Raw genomic sequence first — 24,195 nt, forward strand, 5'->3', positions numbered from 1 at the left:
TATATATATATATATATATATATATATATATATATTTCAACCTCCTATTTCTAATTCTATTACTGGCAGCTGGGAATATTCCCCTCCGTGCTGGCTTCTGCAGTTTTCCTTCCACACCTCAATTTCTCCCCCCAGCCCTCTGCACTGTTGGATTCTCTCAGTAAGCTCTTAGGGTGTGGCCAGGTGGTAGAGCAGTGGTGGCAAACCTATGGCACGGGTGCCAGAGGTGGCACTCAGAGCCCTCTCCGTGGGCACGCGGGCCATCGCCCCAGCCAGGCCCAGACCATCATTAAAGTGTCGAATTCTCTGCCAAATAATTTTAAGTAAATGAAAGCATTTGGGATTGCTTTCCTTACTTTGTTTGGATCATCTTAAGTTAATGTAGGAGTTGTTTTTTCTAAAGTAAAACCTCAGTATTCAGGTTAAATTGCTGTGTTGGCACTTTGCGATAAATAAGTGGGGTTTGGGTTGCAGTTTGGGCACTCGGTCTCTAAAAGGTTCGCCATCACTGTGGTAGAGCTTTGGCTTTCCACACTGAAGTTCCCAGGTTCAATCCCCAGCATCTCCAGTTCAAAGGATCAGGTTGCAGGTGATGGGAAATACCAGACCCTGGATAGATGCTGCCAATCGGAACAGACAAGACGTACCTTGATAGCCGGTGGGGTACAGTGGTTAGAGTGTCAGACTAGCATCTGGGAGACTCGGGTTCGAACCCCCACTCTGCTGTGTGGACCTTGGACCAGTCACACACTCCTACCATTACCTACTTCACAGGGTCACTGTGAGGAGAAAATGGAGAAGACAACAATGCAAGCTACTTTGGGTCCCCAACTGGGGAGACAGATAGGGTATAAATGAAGAAAATGAATAAATAAATTGATAGACCAAGCGTCTGACCCACTGTAAAACAGCTTCATGTGTTCTTACTAAGACCTGGGCAATTTCCTCTAACAGTTACCCTACTTTCAGCCACTTCTGTTTGATTGGTCCCCGGATTCTCTCACCTCATTGTGGCCCCTGCTTCATGGGGCTTTTTTGGCCAGAAGAAGAAGAGAAGAAGAGTTTGGATTTATACCCCGCCCTTCACTCGGAGTCTCAGAGTGGTTTACAACCTCCTTCCCCTCCTCTTCCCACAACAGACACACTGTGAGGTAGGTGGGGCTAAGAGAGCTCTTGAGAGAACGGCTCTTGAGAGAACAGCTCTGAAAGAACTGTGGCTTGCCCAAGGTCACCCAGCAGCTGCATGTGGAGGAGTGGGGAATCAAATCCAGTTCTCCCAGATTAGAGTCCGCGCTTCTAACCACGACGCTAAACTGGCTCCCCAATATCACCTTGTGGGGGGTTATATGGGACTGCTTGGGTAACAGGACGGTGGGGAAAATCTGCCTATGCTCTCAGTTCATAGGAGCCAGCTGCATGTGGAAATCACTGTAATGAACCCTGTAAGTAAGACTTAGGACAGGGAAAGAAGAGGAAACAAAGGAATCACTGGCAGTCTTCAAGCAACAGCTGGACATAGGCTGATCCTGCACTGAGCAGGGGGTTGGACTAGGCGGCCTGTATGGCCCCTTCCTACTCTATGATTCTATGTGTAGGATGCTACAAAATGTACATGCCAAATAAACATCCGATGCCACATCCCACCAACACCAATCATGACTTAATTCACCTGTATCTGTTGCTGTATCTGACGAAGAGAGCAGTGACTCATGAAAGATCATACCCTACTACCACAAATTTTGTTAGTTTTTAAGGTGCTACTGGACTTTTACTCTTTTCTATTAATCCACCTTATTTTTCTACAAAATTCTACAAGCACTTACCCACTCTTATACATGTAATTAAAGTAAAAAAGGAAAATTAAAGTAAAAAAGGAAAATTAAAGTAAAAAAGGAAAATTAAAGTAAAAAAGGAACATTAAAGTAAAAAAGGATGGAGAGAGAACACACAGGTTTCCCCATTTTCCACATATCTTTCCAAGAGGTCACCTTTTCATTTCAAAACATTCTGCCACCATGTCTTTCACAACTGGACTCTAGGTTTGTCTTCTAAACAGTGCCTTTTCAAGTTCTGCAGATGTGTGTGTGACTAACAGAAATCCTCTCCCGCATATTAAATAACGGCTCTCTTTTAGCTGCTTTGCCGTACCCTTTCCAGTACCTCAAGCTCTCCACAATTCACACAGAGCGCCACATCCCTTAATCTATAATCCGCCGTTATAATCAAATTTGACAGATGTACTCTCGGGTCAATAGCATGACCACTTCCTTCAGCTTCTCAAAATGCAGACGTGAAATGGCTGGGAGGGGCCACTAGCTCCAACAACACGCCTTGGTCCCCTGCGCAAGGTAGGCCCAAGGATCAAAAGTAACAGGATTTTTGTGAGGGGGAAAAAGGTTGCTTCGTCGGTGTAAACTAAAATCCAAATGCAAGAGCCACGTAATACCTTTTATTAGGACCGACTGAAATGACGCAAAACAAGCATGGTAGTGTTCAGGTCCCCCAGAACGCTTCATCAGGCTAGATGTTAGGGCTGCCAACTCTAGCCTCGAATATTCCCAGAGATTTTTTTCTCCCAAGGCATTTTTTTCTTTTTTTTTGAGAAGCATTGAAAAAAAACTCCCATGAAATATTTTCTCTTTGAAAGCATTTCCCTCATTCTAAAAGACAAGGCAGGCATATTGTAGACATATACGGCTCTTCAACTCAAGATGCATTTTTCCACCTGGAAGGATACCCAATCTTCAAGAGAGGAACATGCGGAACTTTCATTTCTTCTATTGCACGACGTTCTATTATCCTTTCGACCTGAGTCTTCTCCTGTGGCTGACCTTTTCACCTCTCCCTCAAACCAAGCCAATATGGCCTTCCTACTTGTATCTGACAAAGAGAGTTCTGACTCTAGAAAGCTTATAGCCTGGACATCTTGTTGGTCTTAAGGTGGTACTGGACATGCATCTATACATATACCTACTGACTAACAAGTAGCTTAAAGCCCTACCTTGTTGGAGGGGGGGGAAATGATCAAGAGAAGGTGGGACAGAAACTACACCAAAGCCTCAGAGGAAAACTCTCAAAGTTTCATTGAGAACTGAGCTCTCACTAACCAGATAGCAAAAATTAAGATACACTCTCTTTTGTACAACGGTCTAACATATCAATGATCCAGAGATGTATAGAGGGAGATATTTGAGATTTCCAGTATTGCAAAATGATTTGTTTATTATTTATTATTACTTTCGACTTCTATACCACTCCATTCCCGCAGGCTCGGAGCGGTTTACATTGTAAATTACTTCTCCTATCTAAGGCCACAGTATATATGGGGGGAGGTGACTGCCTAGTGGCACCCAGGCCAGGCAGCAAGGCTCTGTTGTTGTTGTCCGGCTCTTCAAGTGGGCTCTGTTATTGTGGTTCGGCTCTCCGAGTGCTGTTGTTCGGCTTTTCCACCTCCTGGCGTCTCGGTACAGGTCTTATTGCAGCGACTCCTTCTGGCGGTGCAGGTCTTATTACAGCGACTTCCTCCGGCAGGCTCCTCCTGGTGTGTGGCCACACGCCGACCGCAGCTCCGGCTCTCGTCCTGTTGGCTCCGCCGCGCTGCGATGCCGCGTCATTGCACCTCCATGATTCAGTCTCCGCCTGGATACTGCCGCTCAACGTCGCCAGGTCGCTCGTCCTTCGCCGTCATCGCCGCACCACCGCCGATACTCCTGCTGCACGCTGCCCCACAAGGAGGAGGGTGCCCCCTGCTACCTAGGAGCAGGTACCCATTTATCTACTTGCTAGGCTTTTGAACCGCTGGGTGGGCAGGAGCTGGGACAAGGGCCAGGAGCTCACCCCGGCCACGGTGGGTCTCAAACAGCCTTATGGCTGTTCATTGATGTTACTGCAGGCTTTTTACTACCTGCGCCACCGCTGCCCTTTGGATCAAAAATATGTGATATTTTGTGAGTTCTCATAGATTTGGGGTATGTGTGTGTGTATATATATCTATCTCCTAGGATTAGATTATTGGCCATGAAGTCTAAATTAGCAGCTAATGTGAGATCGCTCCTGGGTATAACCTCCTGCCAGAAATGTGTGATTTTGGAGCAATTTCATAACATGTGAATGAGGTTAGCTCCAGGCTTCCGGCAGCACCAACACGAATCATTCTCAGTGAGACCGACGTGATAAAGTTTAGTAGGGCACCAGTACACGCGCAAGAGAGTTTTTGATGGATAAGCTTTAGTCGTAGGCTTGCCAAGTCCCCCCGGGGGGCGGGGAACCCCCCACCCGAGAGGCCCGTAAAGCACACGACGTGCCCGGCGTCAGCACGTCACCCGGAAGTGACGTAGCTGCGTCGGGCACGTTGAGGGCGGGGCCACGGTCATCCGAGGGAAAACTCTCGTGTGCATGGCCTCCCGGAGCAGCGCTGGACTCCCCCGCTATACAGAGGGTGAGGACTTGGCAACCCTACTTAGTCGCAAATTTACAGAGGCAGATTGAATGGCATTTAGTGCCGTTTGCCATTGGGTCAGCTGAACTGGAGTACTAATTCTAGGTTCCATTGGGAGCGGATATAATCCAAATTAAATTTTGTTTGGTGTCTTAGAAAGTTATATATAAGGATGGGTTGTCTAGGAAGGGTTTCTAAGGAATGTTACACCTTACTTTCCTAACCTACACTGCTGCCCTACTTCTCTCTCTCTCCCCTTCTTTGTTAATAGGACACATTAGGGAAGGGGGTGGGTGGGTTATATGGGGCTTGGCTTCCACATGAAGCCTGCTGGGTGACCTTGGGTCAGTCACAGCTCTCTCAGAGCTCTCCCTGCCCCACCTACCTTATAGGGTGTCTGTTGTGGAGAGAGGAAGGGAAGGTGATTGTAAGTCGTTCTGAGACTCCTTCGGCTAGTGAAGGGAGGGGTATAAAACTAACTCTTCTTCTTCTTGTTTGATATGTTAACATTTTTGTGTGAAAACAATAAAAATCTTAATTAAAAAAATTAAGGTACACATTCTAGGGTACCATAGGGTGCATCAACTTGAAGTTTCCTATCAACTACTGGGTATATCTGCAATTTTGCTTGTCGAAAACTAGCGCATTCAGGGGTCATTTCATAGAAAAAGAGCTAGGGGGACTCATTAGCATAACTCAGCATATGCCACACCCCCTGACATCACCGGAAGTTTGTCCTCCCCACAGCCGGCGGCGACCTCCAGTGGGCACCAGCAGGGAGCTCCAGGCCCCGCCCTCCCGCACCTCACCCAGGGGGATGGCGTCCCCCTGCGTCCCCCCCAAATGACCCCTGAGCGCATTTATAACTTTTAAATTCCATAGGTATGTCAAATATTGCAACTTTATATAACCAAGTTATAAACGATGCATTTTTTGTTGTTAAAACAATAACATTAATTTAGCTTTGAAAGGATAGTAAGTACTGCATATATTTCAGGTTTCCACAGGAATTCCGGGAGGGGGGGCAAATTTCCCACTTCAAAATTTTCAGAAATGTTATGTCTCTGCCTAGAATTTCTGAAGCTGCCATTTTCTCCAGTGGAACTGATCTCTGTAGACTGGATGTTTAAATACCATAAAAGAGGGTATATATGGGGGAGAGAGAAACCCCTATCTTGCAGGCTATGGTGTTAAGGCCTCTTTGTACGTGCATCCCAATGAATGTCAACAGCATGCTTAGATTACTTAGTGGGCACAGATTGTGGTTAGGTAGTAACAGATTGTACCCCAGGTATGCTGGAAAGAACAAAAAAAAAATCGAAGCATGCCACTGAAAATAAAAAAGTTAAAAAACAAAAAACTAAACCCAAGAGAGGGCCTTTTCGGTTGCCGCACCAGAACTGTGGGACTCCCTTTCCTCAGGATATTTGTCTGTCTCCTTCACCAGCAGATGAAGACTTAATTTGCTCCTTTTGGCGTTACCTCAAGGACCCCTCCTTCATGCCATATGTTTTAATTACTGTTTCATGTGCTTTTAATATGCATGTTAGTTTTATGATATTTTATGGTGTTTTGCTTTAAACTTTTAGCTGCCTTGGCAAAAAGGCAGCATATAAATTTTGTAAATAAGATAAAAGTCGGTTAAGTGTCTCTAATACCTGGCAGGAGGTACAGTTCCCTTAGAAGGCTGAGAAGAGAGGATGTAGTAAACCTTGAGTTAACAGTGCCAGAGATTAATTTTAGCTGATGCACAAGGCACAGATTCGAAGCACAAGACTTCTACTACCTTCTTAAGATTGGGGGGGGAGGGGAGCTGACAACTCCTGGTACTTCAGGGGTTAATGATTTCTGCTGGCATGGCCTAAAAGCAGCATGTCCATCAGTTGTAACTTGGCATGCGCTAAACATGCAAAAAACCCACTATGCGCATTACATTACAGCCTACTGAAAATGTGCAAATGAGCTCCTTCCCACAGGGCTTGTGTGTATTTCCAATGTGGTTCTTCCCACTGAGCAAACTGACAGCCTCCGCTTGACAATATGTACCTTTGAGTGATTTAAAACACAAAAGCAGCCACGTAAAACAAGTTGGAGCAACATGTTCAGCTCCTCTGCCAGTAAAACCATTCCCAAATAAAAAGCGAATGCTATTAAGGCTCAGTGGCAGGAGATTAAAAGTCCTGGCCATTATGTTGGTAACGTGATACGTCGTTTTCCAGGAATCAGCATGAGGCCAGATTCAATGTCCTGATTCCATGCCACAAGAACACAACAATTCATTTACAATATTGATTTATTTCACCTGAAAAAATGTCGTTCCTTTGCCATTGGTTGCACACCCTCGATCCAGTAACTGATTTTGCCAGGAGGCTTCAGGGAGAAGTTAGCCAAGGTCCCAACCTCCATTTCCCAAAGCAGCCAAACACCCCCAAATTCTCAGTGCTCCTTTAGCAACCAGCTCCCTCTCAGTGTTTCCTCTAAGCTGAGTTAGTGTGAGCTAGCTCACAGTTTTTTAGCCTCTGGCTCACACATTTCTGTCTTAGCTCAGGAAGGATGGCTCCAGAGCAAACTAATTTTTATGCAGTAGCCAACTGGCTGGCTCACAGCTTTAATGCCAGTAACTCACAAAGGAGAATTTTTGCTCACAAGACTCCACAGCTTAGAGCAGTGATGGTGAACCTTTTAGAGACCGAGTACCCAAACTGCGACCCAAACCCCACTTATTTATCGCAAAGTGCCAACACAGCAATTTAACCTGAATACTGAGGGTTTACTTTAGAAAAAACAACTCATACATTAACTTAAGATGATCCAAACAAAGTAAGGAAAGCAATCCCAAATGCTTTCATTTACTTAAAATTATTTGGCAGAGAATTCGACACTTTAATGATGGTCTGGGCCTGGCTGGGGTGATGGCACGCGTGCCCGCAGAGAGGGCTCCGAGTGCCACATCTGGCACCCATGCCATAGGTTCGCCACCACTGGCTTAGAGGGAGCATTGCTCCCTCTATCTATTCACCTCATGCCATCCCTCCAAGGAGCTCAGGGCTGTAGACACAGCCCCTACACACACTCACACACACATACACATTTTGTTCTGACAACAACTCTGTAAGGTACATTAGGTTGAGAAACTGGCCCAATGGCATCCAATACACAGTTAAAAGCCTGGGTACAAAGATATCCTTTGTCCTGGCATGTAGAAAAAAGTATGGCAGGCAATAGGTGGGCCTTGGGAGGCGATCCCAAAGGTGAGGCGCCACCACTTAAAAAGCCCTGCCTCTGGTCATCATCCACCTTTCTGCTGAACATCGGAGCACACTGTCTTCAGTTCCCCCTCAGGAGGTTAAATTTTGCTACCTCCTTGCTGGCATCTTCTCACTTGCTTTTTCTCCTCGACAGCATTATTCGTTATGAAACTGTTGGTTCGGAAAAACTGTGCTAAGGAGCCTTTTTACTGTGGTGGCTGAGCATCTTGTAGTAACTTGAACTCACACATATTATGCTGCCTTACCCCGAGTCTGATGCTTGGACTATATCAAGCTCAGTTTTGTCTACTTCGGGGGTCCCCAACCTTTTTGAGCCTACGGGCACATCTGGAATTCTGACACAGCGTGGTGGATGCAGCCACAAAATGATCAACACAAAATGGCTGCTGAAGCAGGTGAAGCCAGCCACAAAATGGCTGCCTCAGCTTAACTTCAGTCACACAATGAAGAATCTTGTGCTGTGGTAGCTGCTGCCAAAGCAACATTTTAAAGAATCTGTCCAGCCCATTAACTCTCCAGTGGCCAGTAAGAAGCTTTGCTGGGTAAAAGCCCCACTTGGCCCTGCCCGCTTTCTAAAAAACATTTGGTGGGTGCCCAGAAAGGGGTTGGCGGGCACCATAATCCCTTGTCTACTGTGGCTGGCAGCTGCTCTCCAGGGTCTCAGGCAGATGTCTTTCACAACACCTATTACCTGATCCTTTTAACTGGAGATGTAAGGGATTGAACCTGAGACTTTCTGCAAACAAAGCAGATGCTCCACCCCTGAGACACAGCTGCCTTTCTTACGCTCCCACTGCATATAAAGTTATTTTTACGACATTCTCAAATTACTGTAACACACCTTGAGGGATGCAGTTTTCAATGGGAAGGTTGGCTCTAGATGCTTTAAAAAAAAAGGTAAATGTTCCCTTGCTCGAAAGCCAGTCGAATCCAACTCTAGGGTTGCGGTGCTCATCTCCGTTTCAAAGCCAAAGAGCCAGCGCTGTCCGAAGACATTTCCGTGGTCATGTGGCCGGCATGACTAAACACCAAGGCGCACGGAATGCTGTTCTTGCTTTTGAACTGCTAGGTTGGCAGGAGCTGGAACTAGAGATGGGAGCTCACTCCGTCATGCGGCACACTCGGGTCTCAAACTGCTGAACTACCGACCTTCCACAGCCTGCAGTTCAGTGTCTTAACCACTTGAGCCACCGCAGCTCCTAGATGCTTAATAACTAACGAAATCGGGAAATATGCAAAAAAAAAAAAAAACCCAGTGTAAATCAGCCCCTTAACTGTTTACCAGCAGCACGAATTTTCTCACACACACAGGAAAACACTTCTGATCTGGGAATAAGGAAACAGGATGACAGATGGCACTTGAGCAGTCCAAGAAAGACATGGTCACGCTCCTGAAGCCTGCCAAGACTTACACAAAACAGATCGGGAGGAAAGGAATCAAAACAATGCTGCTTCGCTTGAGAACATGAACTCAGGAATGTAGGAAGCTGGGCTCAAGTGGAATGAGACCATATCGCCTAGGTAGTACCCTTCAAGTTCTCAAGTTTCTTAGCCCCAACACACCAGATCCTTTCAGCGAAAGGGCCAAGAATCCCACCTTGAACACACAAGCTTGTGGTCTAGTAACTGAGCTAGAAATCCGCACCTTTCGGGAGTGCTACAAGTACAGTTGCCAACCTCCAGGTGGTTAAACAAACAGGAATGGGGAAGAGTCACAGGCAAAAAGCAAGAATAACTCCCCAGAGACAAAAAAATACCAGTCATCAATGCATGAAACTACAGTCTAATTGAAATAAAGGATCATAATAATCACATGTAAATGAACATGAATATTCTAAAATATTACAAAGATTCCACGAGGAATTACAAGTATATTTAACACAGTATGAACTACAAACTCTGTAAAGTATAAAGCTGACAAAGAAAATGTAGCTGAATAGAATACTATTCTAATGAACATGAGTCTTAAAGCAGACGCAATGAAGGTGACAATTCAGCCACCTCAGTCTTTTATTCTCTTCTCTAATCTCAAGAAGACACAATGAAGGCATCCGAAATGCCACTGCAGTTGTTTATCTCTTCCCTCAATAGAGGTGCTGCCGATGATATGAGCCGTCTCAGAAAAAAACCTTTGTCAAGAGGCATAGATATCTTCTTCCAAAAACAGTAAAATTCAAAGGTGCAATGACCAAGGTGCAATGACCATAATAGGAACAAAGACGGAGCCCAATAGCTGGAAGAAGTCTGAATCACAATGGAGCGAAGTGTAAACGGCTTGATGCTCCAAATGGTGGCTGGAGCTCTCGAGCCATTAAAAAAAGGTAAAGGTTCCCTTGCTCGAAAGCCAGTCGAATCCGACTCTAGGGTTGCGGTGCTCATCTCCGTTTCAAAGCCGAAGAGCCAGCGCTGTCCGAAGACGTTTCCGTGGTCATGTGGCTGGCATGACTAAACACCAAGGTGCACGGAACACTGTTACCTTCCCACTGAAGTGGTACCTGTTTATCTACTTGCAATTTCTTGCTTTCAAACTGCTAGGTTGGCAGGAGCTGGAACTAGAGACGGGAACTCACCCAGTCTTGCGGCACCCGGGTCTCGAACTGCTGAACTACTGACCTTCCACAGCCTGCAGTTCAGCATCTTAACCCCTTGACCCACCGCAGCTCTTTTTGTAGCAGGACCTCCTTTGCATATTAGGCGACACACCCCTCATGTAGCCAATCCTCCAAGAGCTTACAGTAGCCCCTGTAAGAAGAGCTCTATAAGCTCTTGGAGGATTGGCTACATTAGGGGTGTGTCGCCTAATATGCAAAGAAGTGATCTCCTGGCGACAACTGATCTCCTGGCGACAGAGATCAATTGACCTGGAGAGAATGGCTGCTTTGGAAGGTGGACTCCATGGCATCATACCCCATTAAAGCCCCTCCCCTCCCCAAACCCCGCCCTCCCCAGGCTCCACCCCCCAAAAAATCTCCAGGTATTTCCCAACCCAAAGCTGGCACCCCTAGCTTTTAGTGACTATTTCTTCTTACTAGAACTGTGGTGTTTTTTTTAAACCAATTTATTCCTTTGAGCCTGGATTTAATACAAGTAGAGCTACACTGAATAAGCAATACCTTTCCAGCCTCCCCTCACAGTTGTCTATACCCCACCCCAATTATTCTCCCCGGAGGGTCAGCAGGCCCTCCAGAAAATCACAGAGATTGAAGCAGAAGGCTTCAGCGAGAGGCGGGAATCAGCAAAAAATTACCCTTCCAATCTTATGTGAGTGGAAAGACAGCTTATTAGGATCCAAGCCAATGTATTTAATACCTGCGGCAAGCCACCTTGGAAGTCTTTAAACGAGATTGTGACATTACCAGCAGAAGGGAGTTTTATGGGAGGGGGAGGACCGTTAGTTCCTACAGGACACATCCTTCAGTTGCGTCTATGCACCGTAACACTGACTAGAGCCTCTCAAGGGTGGGAGTAGCCCGAGCTGCTCCTCTGGTTGTGCTCCGAGTTCGAAAAACCACCACCACAACACAGTTATGAAAAAGCTCCATGCCAGGGATCATTAGGAAAGGAGTTGAAAATCATAGAATCACAGGGTTGGAAGGGGCCCTACAGGCCATCTAGTCCAACCCCCCCTGCTCAGTGCAGGATGAGCCTAGAGTATACCTGGACAAGTGTTTGTCCAGCTGCTGCTTAAAGACTGCCAGTGAGAGGGAGCACACCAAGGTCATCCAGCAGGTGCAAGTGGAGGAGTGGGGAATCAAACCCGGTTCTCCCAGATTAGAGTCTGTGCTCCTAACCCCTCCACCACACAGCAATCATGTCCCCTCTCAGCCTCCTCTTCTCCAGACTGAATATTCCCAAGTCCCGCAGCCTTTCCTCATAGGGCTCGGTCTCCAAACAGACGACATTGTAGCACCCATGTATATATTTAAAGTGCAGCCTCACTTGGAATTCTGTGTGCCGTTTCAGTTTCTGTACCTCAAAAAAGACATTGCAGGGCCGGAAAGGAAAAAAAAAGAAGGGCATCAAAGATGATTAGGGGTTTGGAGCCCCTTTCCTATGAGAAGGGGGGCGAGTTTGGTGCTTTACAGTTTAGAAAAAAGACAATTAAAGGGAGACATGACAGAAGTTCATAAAATTATGTACAGGGTAGAGAAAGTAGAAAGAGAGAACATTTTCTCCTTCTCCCATAATACTAGAACTCAGGAACACCCAATTAAGCAGATGGGCAATAGATTCCTGGCGGACAAAATGAAATTTCTCCTTTACTTGAGTCATTAAACTGTGGAGTTCTCTTTCAGTGGATGCAGGGATGGCCACAAGCGTGAATGGCTTTAAGAAACGATTAGATACATTCCTGAAGGAGCAGCCCATCAATGGCTATGAGGCATGGTAACCAAAGGGAACATCCATGTTCACAGGCAGCAAGCCTCTAAATAGCAGCAGCTACGAGACGATGTCGGGGGGGGGGGGCGCCTTGGGCTCTATATGCCCTGTTGCTTAGCCTCTGTACAAAACAAAATGCTGGACTGTTTGTACCACAGGACTGATTCAGCAGGGCTCTTCTTATGTTCTTATGTTTCCAATCCAACAGCAAACCACACATACAAAATGACTGCTCAGGCATTTCCCCCACAATGAGAAGCGACATCCCACAAAAGTCAACACATATCCATGTGCTGGACCAGCCATGCACTCTCAGCCAAACCTTCTTCTTCTGCTGGGGCTAGTGCATATACATCAGTGTGGGGCAGCAGTTAGAGTTTTGGGCTAGGATTCAGGAGATCAAGGTTTGAATCCCTATTTTGCTATAGAAGAAGAAGAGATTGGATTTATACCCCGCCCTTCACTGCCCGAAGGCGTTTCAGAGTGGCTTACTATCTCCTTTCCCTTCCCCTCCCCACAAAAGACACCCTGTTAGGTAGGTGGGGGCTGAGAGAGCTCTTTTGAGGACTGCTCTTGGGAGAATAGCTCTCAGAGAACTTGTGACTGACCCAAGGTCACACCAGCAGCTGCCTGTGGAGGAGAGGGGAATCAAACCCGGTTCTCCAGATTAGAGTCTGCCACTCTTAACTACTACACCAAACTGGCTTTCAATCGTCTTGAACACCACCATCTGGAAAACAGCAATAATAAAAGCAAAATCTTTCCATTTACACCATAAAAGCTTTGCAAGAAGAACACGTTACCTGACTCACACACCACAGATCCCGGTTTCAGCTCCAGCATCATGGTGATTAAAGAGATGTCGGTTGAATACAGAATTTGAGTTCGGTGGGGGAGATTCAGAGTCCACAGTTCTGGGGTTGGGTGAAGAATATACACCCAGCCTCCTTTGCTACAGGTCACCTTGGAGCCATACCGCTTGCCGATCAGGTCGCTGGAGTGTCTGATCACACCGTATTTGGTCTGAGTTTTACCACCATGTTGCACTTTCACTGGGAACATTGACTCGTGGCCCAGGAAGACGATGGCTGTGTCGCCTTCTTTAATCGTTTCACCATATTCAATAAAACTCATGGCGATAATCTTCCAACTGGCCAATTAAATACAGCTAAGGAAGAAGGAAATACACTTGAGAACCTTATTTTTGCATCCCCTTATGCCTCTGACTCCTTCCCTGGATATTTTACTGCATTTATATCCCATCATTTTCCCCAACGGGGAAACAGCTTACGCTCTTCATCCCTCTATTTTACCCTCACAACAACCCTGTGAGGTAGGTTATAGCCTGAGAGAGCGTGACTGGCCTAAAGACACCCAACAATTTTCCATGGCAGAGTCGGAATTCGAACCTGGGTCTCCCAGATCCTAGTCTAACTGAGGCCCGTAGCCAGGATTTTGTGGCTTGTGGGGCAATATGTTTTCTGGTGGGGCTGCCATTATTTGCTGTAATGAAGGGGGGGCGGCACGTGCCCCTCTCCCTCCCCTCCTACAAGATTTAAAAGGCCGTTCAGCTGATCGGCAGGGAGAACGTGGCCCACCAATCAGACGGAGGGCCCTTTAAATCTTGAAGGAGGGAGGGAGAGGGGCGCACACCACCACCCCGCTTCTTCTCAAAAGCGTTTAAAGGATCCCTTTAAATGCTTTTGGGAAGAAGTGGGGGGCTTTAAGAAAGGGGGCTGGCCCTTTAAGGAAGGGGGCGGAGTTACAGGCCAGGTCCAACCATTACAGTACACTGGCTCTCCATACCTATGTGGCACTGCTTCTCTCTCTCTCTTCCATCAAATCCAGCTCTCCAAAGGGAACTTCCCCCCGTGTAGCCCATGGCTGTAACCTACAGGTCCACATCCCTCGCTGAGAATGGAACTTAAGAGCCCGCATGCGCCGTGGTTCCCTTCCTCCCATCGACAGCCAGGTTGGTGCAGTGGATGGGGGCTACAGCCTATGGCTCTAGAACCAAATGCGGCTCTTTTAAAAAGAAAATGAAATCTTTATGCTGGACTATATTGTAGGGGTAAGCGGAATAGCAGGAAAACAGGAAGACCCAAGATGAGATGGATCGACTCCGTATAGGAAGTCACGAGGGCCCTCAGTTTGCAAGACCGGAGCCAGGCCGTTAACGACAGAACGTTTTGGGGGTCATTCATTCAGAGGGTCGCATTAAGTCAGAAGCCACTTGATGGCACATAACCCATACACACATGTGGAATACTAGAGTAAGTATTACGGTAATGGAATGGGCAGACAAAGGTTTTTATGGAACTAAACAGCTTCTGAGAGATGTTTTACTGAAAGGAAAGTGATAAGAGGTGAATTTATTTATTTATTTATTATTCAGATTTATATCCCGCCCGCCCCCATAGGGCTCAGGGCGGCTTACAGGGCAATAAATCTTGCAGATAAAAATATAATGTTCCAAAATTTAAAACATACTATACAATTTAAAACCGATCCAAAAATACAATTAAGGTGGTCAATGATCTTCCATTCCCAAACCCCAGAAAAGATGACGGACCATATCCGGGCATTCCCAGTGGTCATTTAGTGGCTTCAGTATTTCTTTAGGTGTTAACAAGTTCAGATGTTCCCTTCCTAGGGCCTCTCCCACCCCCCCATGATGACAATATAACGGGGGGGGGGTGGCGGCGGCCCCTACTCAAAAGCCTGGTGGAAGAGCTCCATCTTACAGGCCCTGCGGAACTGCATCAAATCCCGCAGGGCCTGGATCTCCTCCGGGAGCTCATTCCACCAGGCAGGGGCCGCCACCGAAAAGGCCCTGGCCCTTGTAGCGACCAATTTTGCGTCTCTGGGGCCCCAGACCGTAGTGCTCTTGGGGTAACATACGGGGAAAGGCGGTCCCTCAGGTAGGCTGGACCCAGACCATGTAGGGCTTTATAGGTAAGAACCAGCACTTTGAAGCGAATCCGGTATGCTTTTGGCAACCAGTGCAGCGCTTTCAACACAGGCTGAATGTGGTCTCTTCTAGAGAGACCCATTAACAGCCTGGCCGCAGCATTCTGCACCAGTTGCAGCCTCCGGATTTGCGACAGAGGTAGCCCCATGTAGAGAGCGTTGCAGTGGTCTAGCCTCGAGGTGACCGTCGCGTGGATCACTGTGGCCAGGTCATCTCAGTCCAGGTAGGGGGCCAACTGCCGAGCCCGCCGAAGATGGAAAAAGGCAGACTTGACCGTGGCTGCCACCTGTGACTCCATCGTTAACGCGGAGTCCAGGTGTACTCCCAAACTCCAAACCCCAGACGCAGGCACCAAAGGTACCCCATCGAAGGTCGGGAGAGGGAGCCCCAATCCTGTCCCGGCCCGACTCAGGCCCAGGACCTCCGTCTTCGCTGGGTTTAGTTTCAATCGACTCAGCCGGAGCCAACCAGCCACAGCTTCAAGTGCCCGATGAAGGTCATCGGGAGTCGAGTCCGACCAGCCGCCCAACATCAGATAGAGCTGGGTGTCATCAGCATATTGGTGACATCCCAGCCCATAACTCCAGATAATCTGGGCAAGGGGGCGCATATAGATGTTAAATAGCATCGGGGACAGCACTGCCCCCTGTGGTACCCCGCACTCAAGGGGATACCTACAGGAGCGCTGGTCCCCGAAAGCCACCCTTTGTCCCCGACCTTGCAGGAAAGAGGCAAACCATTGAAGGGCAAGCCCCTGAATCCCGTCAGCGAGGCGATAGATCAGCAACTGATGGTCGACAGTGTCAAACGCTGCCGACAGATCTAACAACACCAGTGCCGCCACACCGCCGCGATCCAGATGTCTCTGGAGATCGTCAGTCAGGGCAACCAAGGCCGTCTCAGTCCCGTGGCCCGGGCAGAAGCCGGACTGGAAGGGATCTAAGACTGAAGCATCCTCCAGAAAGCCCTGTAACTGTAGCGCCACCGCCCTCTCTATAGGTTTGCCCAAATAGGGCAAATTAGACACCGGCCGATAGTTGGCCAATTTGGCCGGGTCTAGAGATGGTTTTTTTAAGAGAGGGCGGACCATTGCTTCCTTGAGCATAGTCGGGAAACGCCCCTCCAAGAGGGAAGTGTTGACAATGTCCCGCACTGCGCCTCGTAGCCCCTCAGGACTCGCTTTAATGAGCCAGGAGGGGCACGGATCAAGGTCGCATGTAGTTGGGCGTACAGAAACGAGCCATCTGTCCACTTCGTCCAAGCTGAGTAGAGTGAAACACTCTAAACCCGGCCCCGAAGACGTGCAAGGGGCCTCAAGTTCACTCACTGTCTCAATTGTGGCGGAGAGGTCACGGCGGAGCCCCAAGACCTTATCTGCGAAAAAGCTCACAAAAGCCTCACAGCCAAGTTCCAATTCCTTAACTTTTTGCTCACCCTGAGTCAAGGTTGTCAAATTCCGAATTATACTAAATAAATTGGGCCAGGCGCGAGCTCGCAGATGCAATCTCAGCCGCATAGAAATCCTTCTTAGCGGCTTTGACTGCCATCTCATAGGATCTCATAAACGTCCTATAAGATGTTCTCGAGGCCTTGTCATGAGCGCGGTGCCACCGTCTCTCTAATCGTCTGTTCTCGCTTCAACGCCTGTAACCCCTGGGTATACCAGGGGGCGCGCCTAACACGAGTGCAAAGAGGACGCCTGGGAGCGATCTCGTCGATGGCCGCGGAGAGTCGGACATTCCAGTCCTCCACCAGCTCATCTAATGAGGCACCAGGGGGTCATGAGTCCCGCAGAGCCCTCTGGAACCGCTCCGGGTCCATCAAGCTCCGCGGGCGAGCAAAAATACGCCCACCGCCTATACAGACGGGCTCAGACGGGCCTTCAGGGCCAGATGGTCCGACCATGGCACTGTTTCAACAGTGATCCGGCCCACCTCCACACCCGCTGCAAAGATCAAATCGAGCATGTGACCGGCCTGATGCGTAGGGGCTGATACACACTGCGAGAGTCCCAGTGCCGCCATGGACGACACTAGGTCCGTAGCCCGGCTGGAGGCCGCGTCCTCAGCATGGACGTTGAAATCTCCCAGGACTATAAGTCGAGGGTGATCCAACGCCCAGCCTGATACGACATCCAGCAGGGACGGCAGACTATTGGCCGGTGCATTAGGCGGTCGGTACACCAGCCAAATCGCCAAACTCTCCTCAGCCCCCAGCAGCAGGTCGACACACTCTAAGCCCGCGATCTCTACAGACGGGAGTGCCCTGAAGGAGTAAGCCTCCCGAATGAGAATAGCAACTCCGCCCCCCCGACCCTTCTTCCGTGATTGGTGGAGGACCGAGTAGCCCGGCTGGGCTAACTGGGTGAGATTCAGGGTCTCCCCTTCTCTCACCCAGGTCTCGGTCACGCACACCAGATCCGCCTGATGTTCCGTCACAAAGTCTCGTAGAAGAAGAAGAGATTGGATTTAAAGCGCTCCCTTCACTACAGAAATTTTATGGATAATGTACAGGCCGATTATCAGGAATGTCAAGCTGAATATTTTCAGTTATGCAAATGAGCTCACTAATATTTGCTGTTTGTTGATTCTGTGCTCTGAATTTCGACTTCATTTGGCCCTTTATTTATAAAAGGTTGCCGACCCCTGATCAGAGGGTCAGACTAATACATGGGAGACCGGGTTCAAATCCCTGCTCGGGCACGGAACTCCATAGGACAGTCGCCCTCTTTCAGCCCAACACACCCTTACAAGGTTGTTGTGAAGTTAAAGGCTTAGTTGTTCAAGCACAAGAGAAAGCACTTCCCATGTACTCATAGGGACTGCTTGCAGCTCTGGAGGCCTCGCTTCAAAAAGGATGTGGACAGAACAGATGGGGTGCAGGAGAGAGCGAAAAGGATGATCAGGGTCTAAAGACCAGGCCCTATGAGGAAAGGCTGAGGGACTTGGGACTAGAAGAGGACATTGAGGGGGGACAGGATTACCCTACTGAAGTATCTGAAGGGCTGTCACTCAGAGGAGGGCAGGGAGCTGTTCCTGTTGGCAGCAGAGGAGAGGACTCACAAGAATGGGTTTAAACTAAGGGCGGGAAGGTACCAGCTGGATATTAAGAAAAGCTCCTTGACAGCAAGAGTTGTGCAACAGTGGAATCGGCTGCCGAGGGAGGTGGTGAGCTCCCCCTCACTGGCAATCTTTAAGCAGAGGCTGGACGAACACTTGTCAGGGATGCTCCAGGTTGATCCTGCATTGAGCAGAGGGCTGGACTAGATGGCCTGCAGGACCCCTTCCAAATCCAAGATTCTATTATCCCATCCTCACAGTATTTCATGGCTATAGCCCAGAAATGAAACAGTGGCTCGACAAACCAAACAATCCTAAGGATCAAGGCGATTACTAGACATCGCAAAGCCAATCTTTGCTTCAGAAGCCGCAGGAGGGGGAAGTGCCCTCAAATGTCCAACACATGCTCTATTAGGAAGCAATTAAGAGCCAAGTGCAGTTAATTTCCATGCAGCTAATAACCGTTGTGAGCATTCACTTCAAGTTAATTAACTTCCATTATCTATTTACAGGGCTACAGGAATTAAAAAAACAAAAGACGGAGGGGGGGGGGGAGGCAGGAAAAGACAGATGAACCAAAAGAGCAGGCAGGTGGTGAGACGGTCTGTCTTGTTGCCAAGATTGTGACCCTTTTATACTGGTCCTGGACTCCTGCCCCTGGAGTGGGCTATGGAGACAGGCCTCCAGGCAATGGTGGGCAAGAAGAAGTTGCCACCAACTCATAGTGACTCCAACAACGGGGCATTCAGGGCAATGGACAAACAGAGGTGGCCTCCTTCTGCATAGTAGCCCTGGACTTCCTTGGTGGTTTCCCATCCCAGTACTAAGCAGGGCTGACCTTGCTCAGCATCCAAACAGAATTTTTTCCCCCTCTAGAAAATGAGGAAGAACTTCAGTGCCTATAGGGTTAGCAGGGAGCAGTGGTGGTTCAGAACAGCCTGTACAGAATCATTCTCTTACAAAGGAATTTCAAAGGGAGATTAGAGAGACTGCTGCATTGCAACTGATAATGAAGCTCAAGACATTGCATCCACCTGGACTGAATCGAGACCTAGGTTTCCTGTCTCATTAGCAATGCTGATTTCTCCATGCCTATTACTCCTCTGCATATCTTACCTAAATCCAATCACATCTGCTATTGTCATTCACCTGCTATTGTCATTGAGCATTTGAAATCACTTTCCAATAAATAAGACAGATGGACTCCCATTTTAGCTGTATCTGAAGAAGGGAGCCACCATTCTCTGCCACCTCTATTATTACCATCATTGGAACAACAGAGTTGGGAGTGGTCCTCGGAAGAACTGCCATAATTCTGCATGGCACTGATGCTGCTGGACTGGCTTCGACCATCGACAGGACAATTTCGCCCTAATGAAATGATTGATACTATTTTCAGAGACCATCTTGTTGTATGGAGCACTTTATTTGTCTTTGTTGTGACTTAACAGCTTTTAATGTTTTATATTGTTTTTATGCATGGGCTTGTGCCCCCGTGTAAGCCGCCCTGAGCCCGTTCGCGGGGAGGGCGGGGAAAAAATGCAATAAATAAAAAAAAAAAAAAAATAACTCACGAAATCTCCTACCCTGCCACATATTTTGCTAAATCTTTAAGGTGCTACCGGACTCTTGCTCTTTTCTACAGAATCATTCCAGAACGGGAGCCATGTTAGCAAAATCAGACAGACATCCAGGAGCACCTTGAAGCCTAATCACATTTATTCCAGCATAAGCTTTCCTGAGCCAGAGCTCACTTCAGCAGCTGTATGAAGTGTACATCTTTTTTTTTTTTTTTGGCCGTCAAAGTCACAGCTGACATATGGCAACCCCGTAGGGTTTTCAAGATAAAGAGACATTCAGAGGTGATTTGCTGTTGCCTGCCTCCACGTCATGACCCTGGTATTCCCTGCAGGTCTCCCATCCAAATACTAACCAGAGCCGACCCTGCTTAGCTTCTGAGATCTGACAAGACTGAGCTAGCCTGGGCCATCCAGGACAGGGCAGCAGCACCCTAGAGACCGATAATATCTTGGGGGTATGTAAGACTTTGAGAATCAAGGCTCCATCACCGTCACCTAATGAAGAGAGCTTTGATCCCTGAAAACTCAACCCCCAAAAACCTTGTTGGTCTCTACTGGACTCGAATCTAGCCCTTCTACTGCAGATTGACAGTGCTACCCTCTCGAAACTGACTTGAAATGGGGTACTCTTTCCACAACATACAAAACGTTGATCTCTTCGGATAGTGTTAAACAGACATCGTATCAAAAAAAGTGGCAAAGGAAGCTGTCAGCTGGATTTATCCAAAGATCAATGGTCTCGGAGCTGGTCATCTTATATCTTTAATACCTCTTCATTAGATATTTATTTATTTATTTGCTTTATTCCCTGCCGGGGCAGGCTCAGGGCAGCTTCAAACCTTTTAAATTCTGTCTCATGGATAATTAACCCCTCTGAAATTGTCTCATATGCAATGTTCCCTCTAAGCTGTGGAGTTTTGTGAGCAAAAATTCTACTTTGTGAGCTACTGGCATTAAAGTTGTGAGCAAGCAATTTGGCTACTGCATAAACTAGTTTGCTGTGGAGCACTCCTTCCTGAGCTCAGACAAAAAGGTGTGAGCCAGAGGCTAAAAAACGGTGAGCTAGCTCACACTAACTCAGCTTAGAGGGAACACTGCTCATATGTCTTCTAAGTGTGCTCCATTGTGTGGAGAAGTGAGTTCATTTAAGCATTGTCGGTGGAGGCGGAGGTTATCACAGCATTTTGGGAACAGGTTTTAAATCGGATTTATATTATGACTTGTTTTAATACACCTATGGAAACAAAACTCTCATTCTAAACTACTGGTCAGATCTAGATATACCAAAATCCACTAAAGAATTAATAGCCACATTATTGATGGCAGCAAAAAACAGCTATAGCTGCTAAATGGAGAGACAAGGCAGGGCCTTCCATAAATATGTGGCATAACAAGATATGGAATCGCTATATATGGCACACGGGCTGGAAAATGCGGGGGGGGAGCGTGGCTGTTTGCCCTGGGGCAAACTAACGCACGACGGGGAGATCAGATGTCCGGTTGAGGTCCCGTCGAAGTCCCGTGGCTAGGGGGGAGGTGCCAATCACACCACAGGCAAAGAAGCGGGGCGGCGCGGCAAACAGGGTTGTTGTTTTGTTTTTTTACTTTTTTAAACTGAAGTGTGCGCATGCTCCGTTGGGTGCTTGTGCGCATCCGTGGAGCCTTGGGGAAAAAAATGACCTGTTTGCGAGGGGACATGGGCAGGCGCCGGATGCCACCGAAAACACGATCAGACGTCCGCCCTTGCCCCGTGGTTTCCGGAAACTAGTACCTCCGAGGTACTAGTTTTTTGCCGCGCGTCTTTGGAGGGAAGCCTCGGTTGAGCCACGGGAGCTCTACGCTTCCCAGATGTGGCGGTGAGATCGCACCCGGAAAATCCGCCTATCTTCCATCTCTCTAGCGTGGCTACTGTTCCGTGTGACCGCAGCCTATAATGGGGGAAAAAGTCACTGAGCAAATAACTCAGAGTAATATGGATATCTACTCCAAATTTGGAGTAAAGTAGTTTCCTGTGTTAGCTTATTTGGCTTCTCACAATGTGGTTCCTAAAAAATTGGTTCATATGAACTTGTTTAATATCCGACATTAAAAAGATTATATGCTATGTTTGATAGTCGGTTGATTTAAATTCGGTGTGATGAGCCACTTCTTTAACGCAACATTACAGAGAAGTATTTTTGTATGATGTTCTATGCAGCTTATATGTTCCATATCTTACTTATCAGAAGGTTGTACAATACTGATGTGTTCTTGTTTTGTATATATATTGTAATAAACTCAATTTAAAAAGGGAGGGGCTGTCTTCATGGAAGAGACACGAATATCCCAGGCAGAGTGGTAGAGCCCCTGCTTGGCAGGCAGAAGGTCTCAGGTCCGATCCCAGGAATCTCCCGTTAGAAGGCTCAAGCACGAAGGCAGGGTTGCCAGCTCTGGGTGGGGAAATACCCGGAGATTTGGGGGATGGAGCCCAGGGTTCGGAGGGGGACCTCAGCAGTGTACAAAGCCATAGAGCCCACCCTCCAAAACAGCCATTTTCTCCAGGGAAACTGATCTCTGTAGTCTGGAGATCAGTTGTAATGGTGGGAGGGATCCGGGCCACACTTGGAGACTGGCAACCCTACACGTGTGTGTGTGTGTGTTTCTGTGTGTGTGTGTGAAAGGCCTTCAGCTAAGGTTGCCAGGTGCTCCCTGGCCATCGGCAGGGGATGGAAGGGTAGGTTTGGCAGATCCAGGTTGGGAAACTGCTGGAGATTTGGGGATGGATGGCAGGGACCTCAGTGGGGTACAGTGCCACAGAAAGTCCACCCTTCAAAGCACCCATTTTCTCCAGGGAACCTGATCTCTGTAGTCTGAAGATGAGCTGTCATTCCAGGGGATCCCCAGGTCCCACCTGGAAGCTGGCATCCCTACCTCCAACCCCTGACCCTGCAGAGTCGCCGCTGCTGACGGAGGCCGCAAAGGCGCCTGTCTCGTGTGTGCCTCCCCTGCCACGGAAAGCTCCCCGGGCCGCTTCCTTACCTCTCGGCGAGCCCGCAGTCGCCTCCAGGAAGTGGAGCAGCCCGGAGAAGCGCTCCCTCGCCCGGTCTCCCACGTGCTTTCGCTGCTGCCTCCTGGCCGTCGCAGGCTGATGACGCTCCGCTTCGTCTCCCCGCCGAACTCCCGGCTCTGAGCCGGCGGCTGGGGCTTCTCCCCGGCGTCAGTGCGGAGCGTTCCCCTTCCACCCTCCTCCCCCCGTGGCAGCGCTGCGGTTGCACAGCCGCCCGTCCCGCTCCTCGGCGCTCAACTGCAGAAATGCATGACGGGGTTATTGCGCCTGGAGCTGCATCTTTTCCTCAAGCGAAGGTTGCTTCGGACGAGCCGAACGGACACGCGTCTTTCTCGAGCCGTTAGAGTCTTCTGTCTCCTTTCAGATTTGCAACCCAGTCGCCTTCTTGTAAGAGGCCCCGGGGCATTTCCCTCCTCCGTTTCCTGTCAGATGCGTTCATCGTGATTCTACGTTCAGCTGCGTTTCTTTGACATGTAAATAGTCGATGGCTGCAATCAATGTTCCCTCTAAGCTGTGGAGTCTTGTGAGCAAAAATTCTACTTGGTGAGCTGCTGGCATTAAAGTTGTGAGCAAGTAATTTGGCCACTGTGTAAATCAGTTTGCTCTGGAGCCATCCTTCCTGAGCGAAGACAAAAATGTGTGAGCTGGAGGCTAAAAGACTGTGAGCTAGCTCACACTGACTCAGCTTAGAGGGAACACTGGCTGCAATCCAGGACTAGCTTTTGTGGCTGTTGGAACAGTGGCCACAATGCAGAGTGTTTCAAATGCGGGATTCGCTGCCAGAGGATGTAGTGATGGCCACAGGAATGAACTGCTTTAAAAGGGGATTCGATAGATTCATGGAGGATAAGTCTATTAGTGGCAACTAGCCATGATGACTGGCTAGTAGGCTCCACATTCAGAGGCACTGAACCTCTGAATCCCAGTGCCAGGAGGCAGCATCAGGGGAAGGCCTTGGTCACTATGCCATCTTCTTGGACCTCCAAAGGAACTGGTTGGCCACTGTGTGAGACAGGTTGCTGGACTAGATGGACCACTGGTCTGACCCAGCAGGACTCTTCTAATGAAGGCCTTGGCCTCTACACCCTGTTGTTGGCCCTCCAGAGGAACTGGTTGGCCACTGTGTGAGACAGGATGGACTAGATGGACCATTGGTCTGACCCAGCAGGGCTCTTCTTTTGTTCTTAAGCATTTAGGAAATATCTATAGGATTGGATGGCAGGTCCTGTTGGTTTTGATGACACTTATTTCTATTTTGGAGTCCAGCAGCATGTTAGATACCAAGAAGAGTTTCAGGGTATGAGCTTTTGAGAGCCAATGCTTCTGACGAGAGCTTTGACTCTTGAAAGCTTGTACCCAGAAGCTATTGTTGGTCTCTAAGGCAGCACTGGATTCAAATCTAGCTGTTCTACTTGCAGACCAAGCCTGTGAACTTTTTGTTTACAGCATTTA

The 24,195-nt window shown here is 48.3% G+C and overlaps 1 protein-coding gene across 1 annotated transcript in view; it reads right to left on the reverse strand.

Annotated features, from left to right (window-relative positions):
* Positions 1 to 22,791, reverse strand: part of TRMT61A (tRNA methyltransferase 61A) — a 61,994-nt gene extending 39,203 nt beyond the window's left edge. Inside the window, exons 1-2 of the mRNA XM_015417802.1 lie at positions 22,716 to 22,791; positions 12,891 to 13,255 (exon numbers count right to left, since the gene is read on the reverse strand). Coding sequence (XP_015273288.1) covers positions 12,891 to 13,221 — 331 coding nt within the window. The 5' untranslated portion in view covers positions 13,222 to 13,255; positions 22,716 to 22,791. The remainder of the gene's footprint in view (positions 1 to 12,890; positions 13,256 to 22,715) is intronic.
* Positions 22,792 to 24,195: the final 1,404 nt, after the last annotated feature.

The sequence above is a fragment of the Gekko japonicus genome, unplaced genomic scaffold, assembly GCF_001447785.1.
Source record: "Gekko japonicus isolate JY-2015 unplaced genomic scaffold, Gekko_japonicus_V1.1 scaffold270, whole genome shotgun sequence".
In the NCBI taxonomy this organism is placed as follows: domain Eukaryota; kingdom Metazoa; phylum Chordata; class Lepidosauria; order Squamata; family Gekkonidae; genus Gekko; species Gekko japonicus.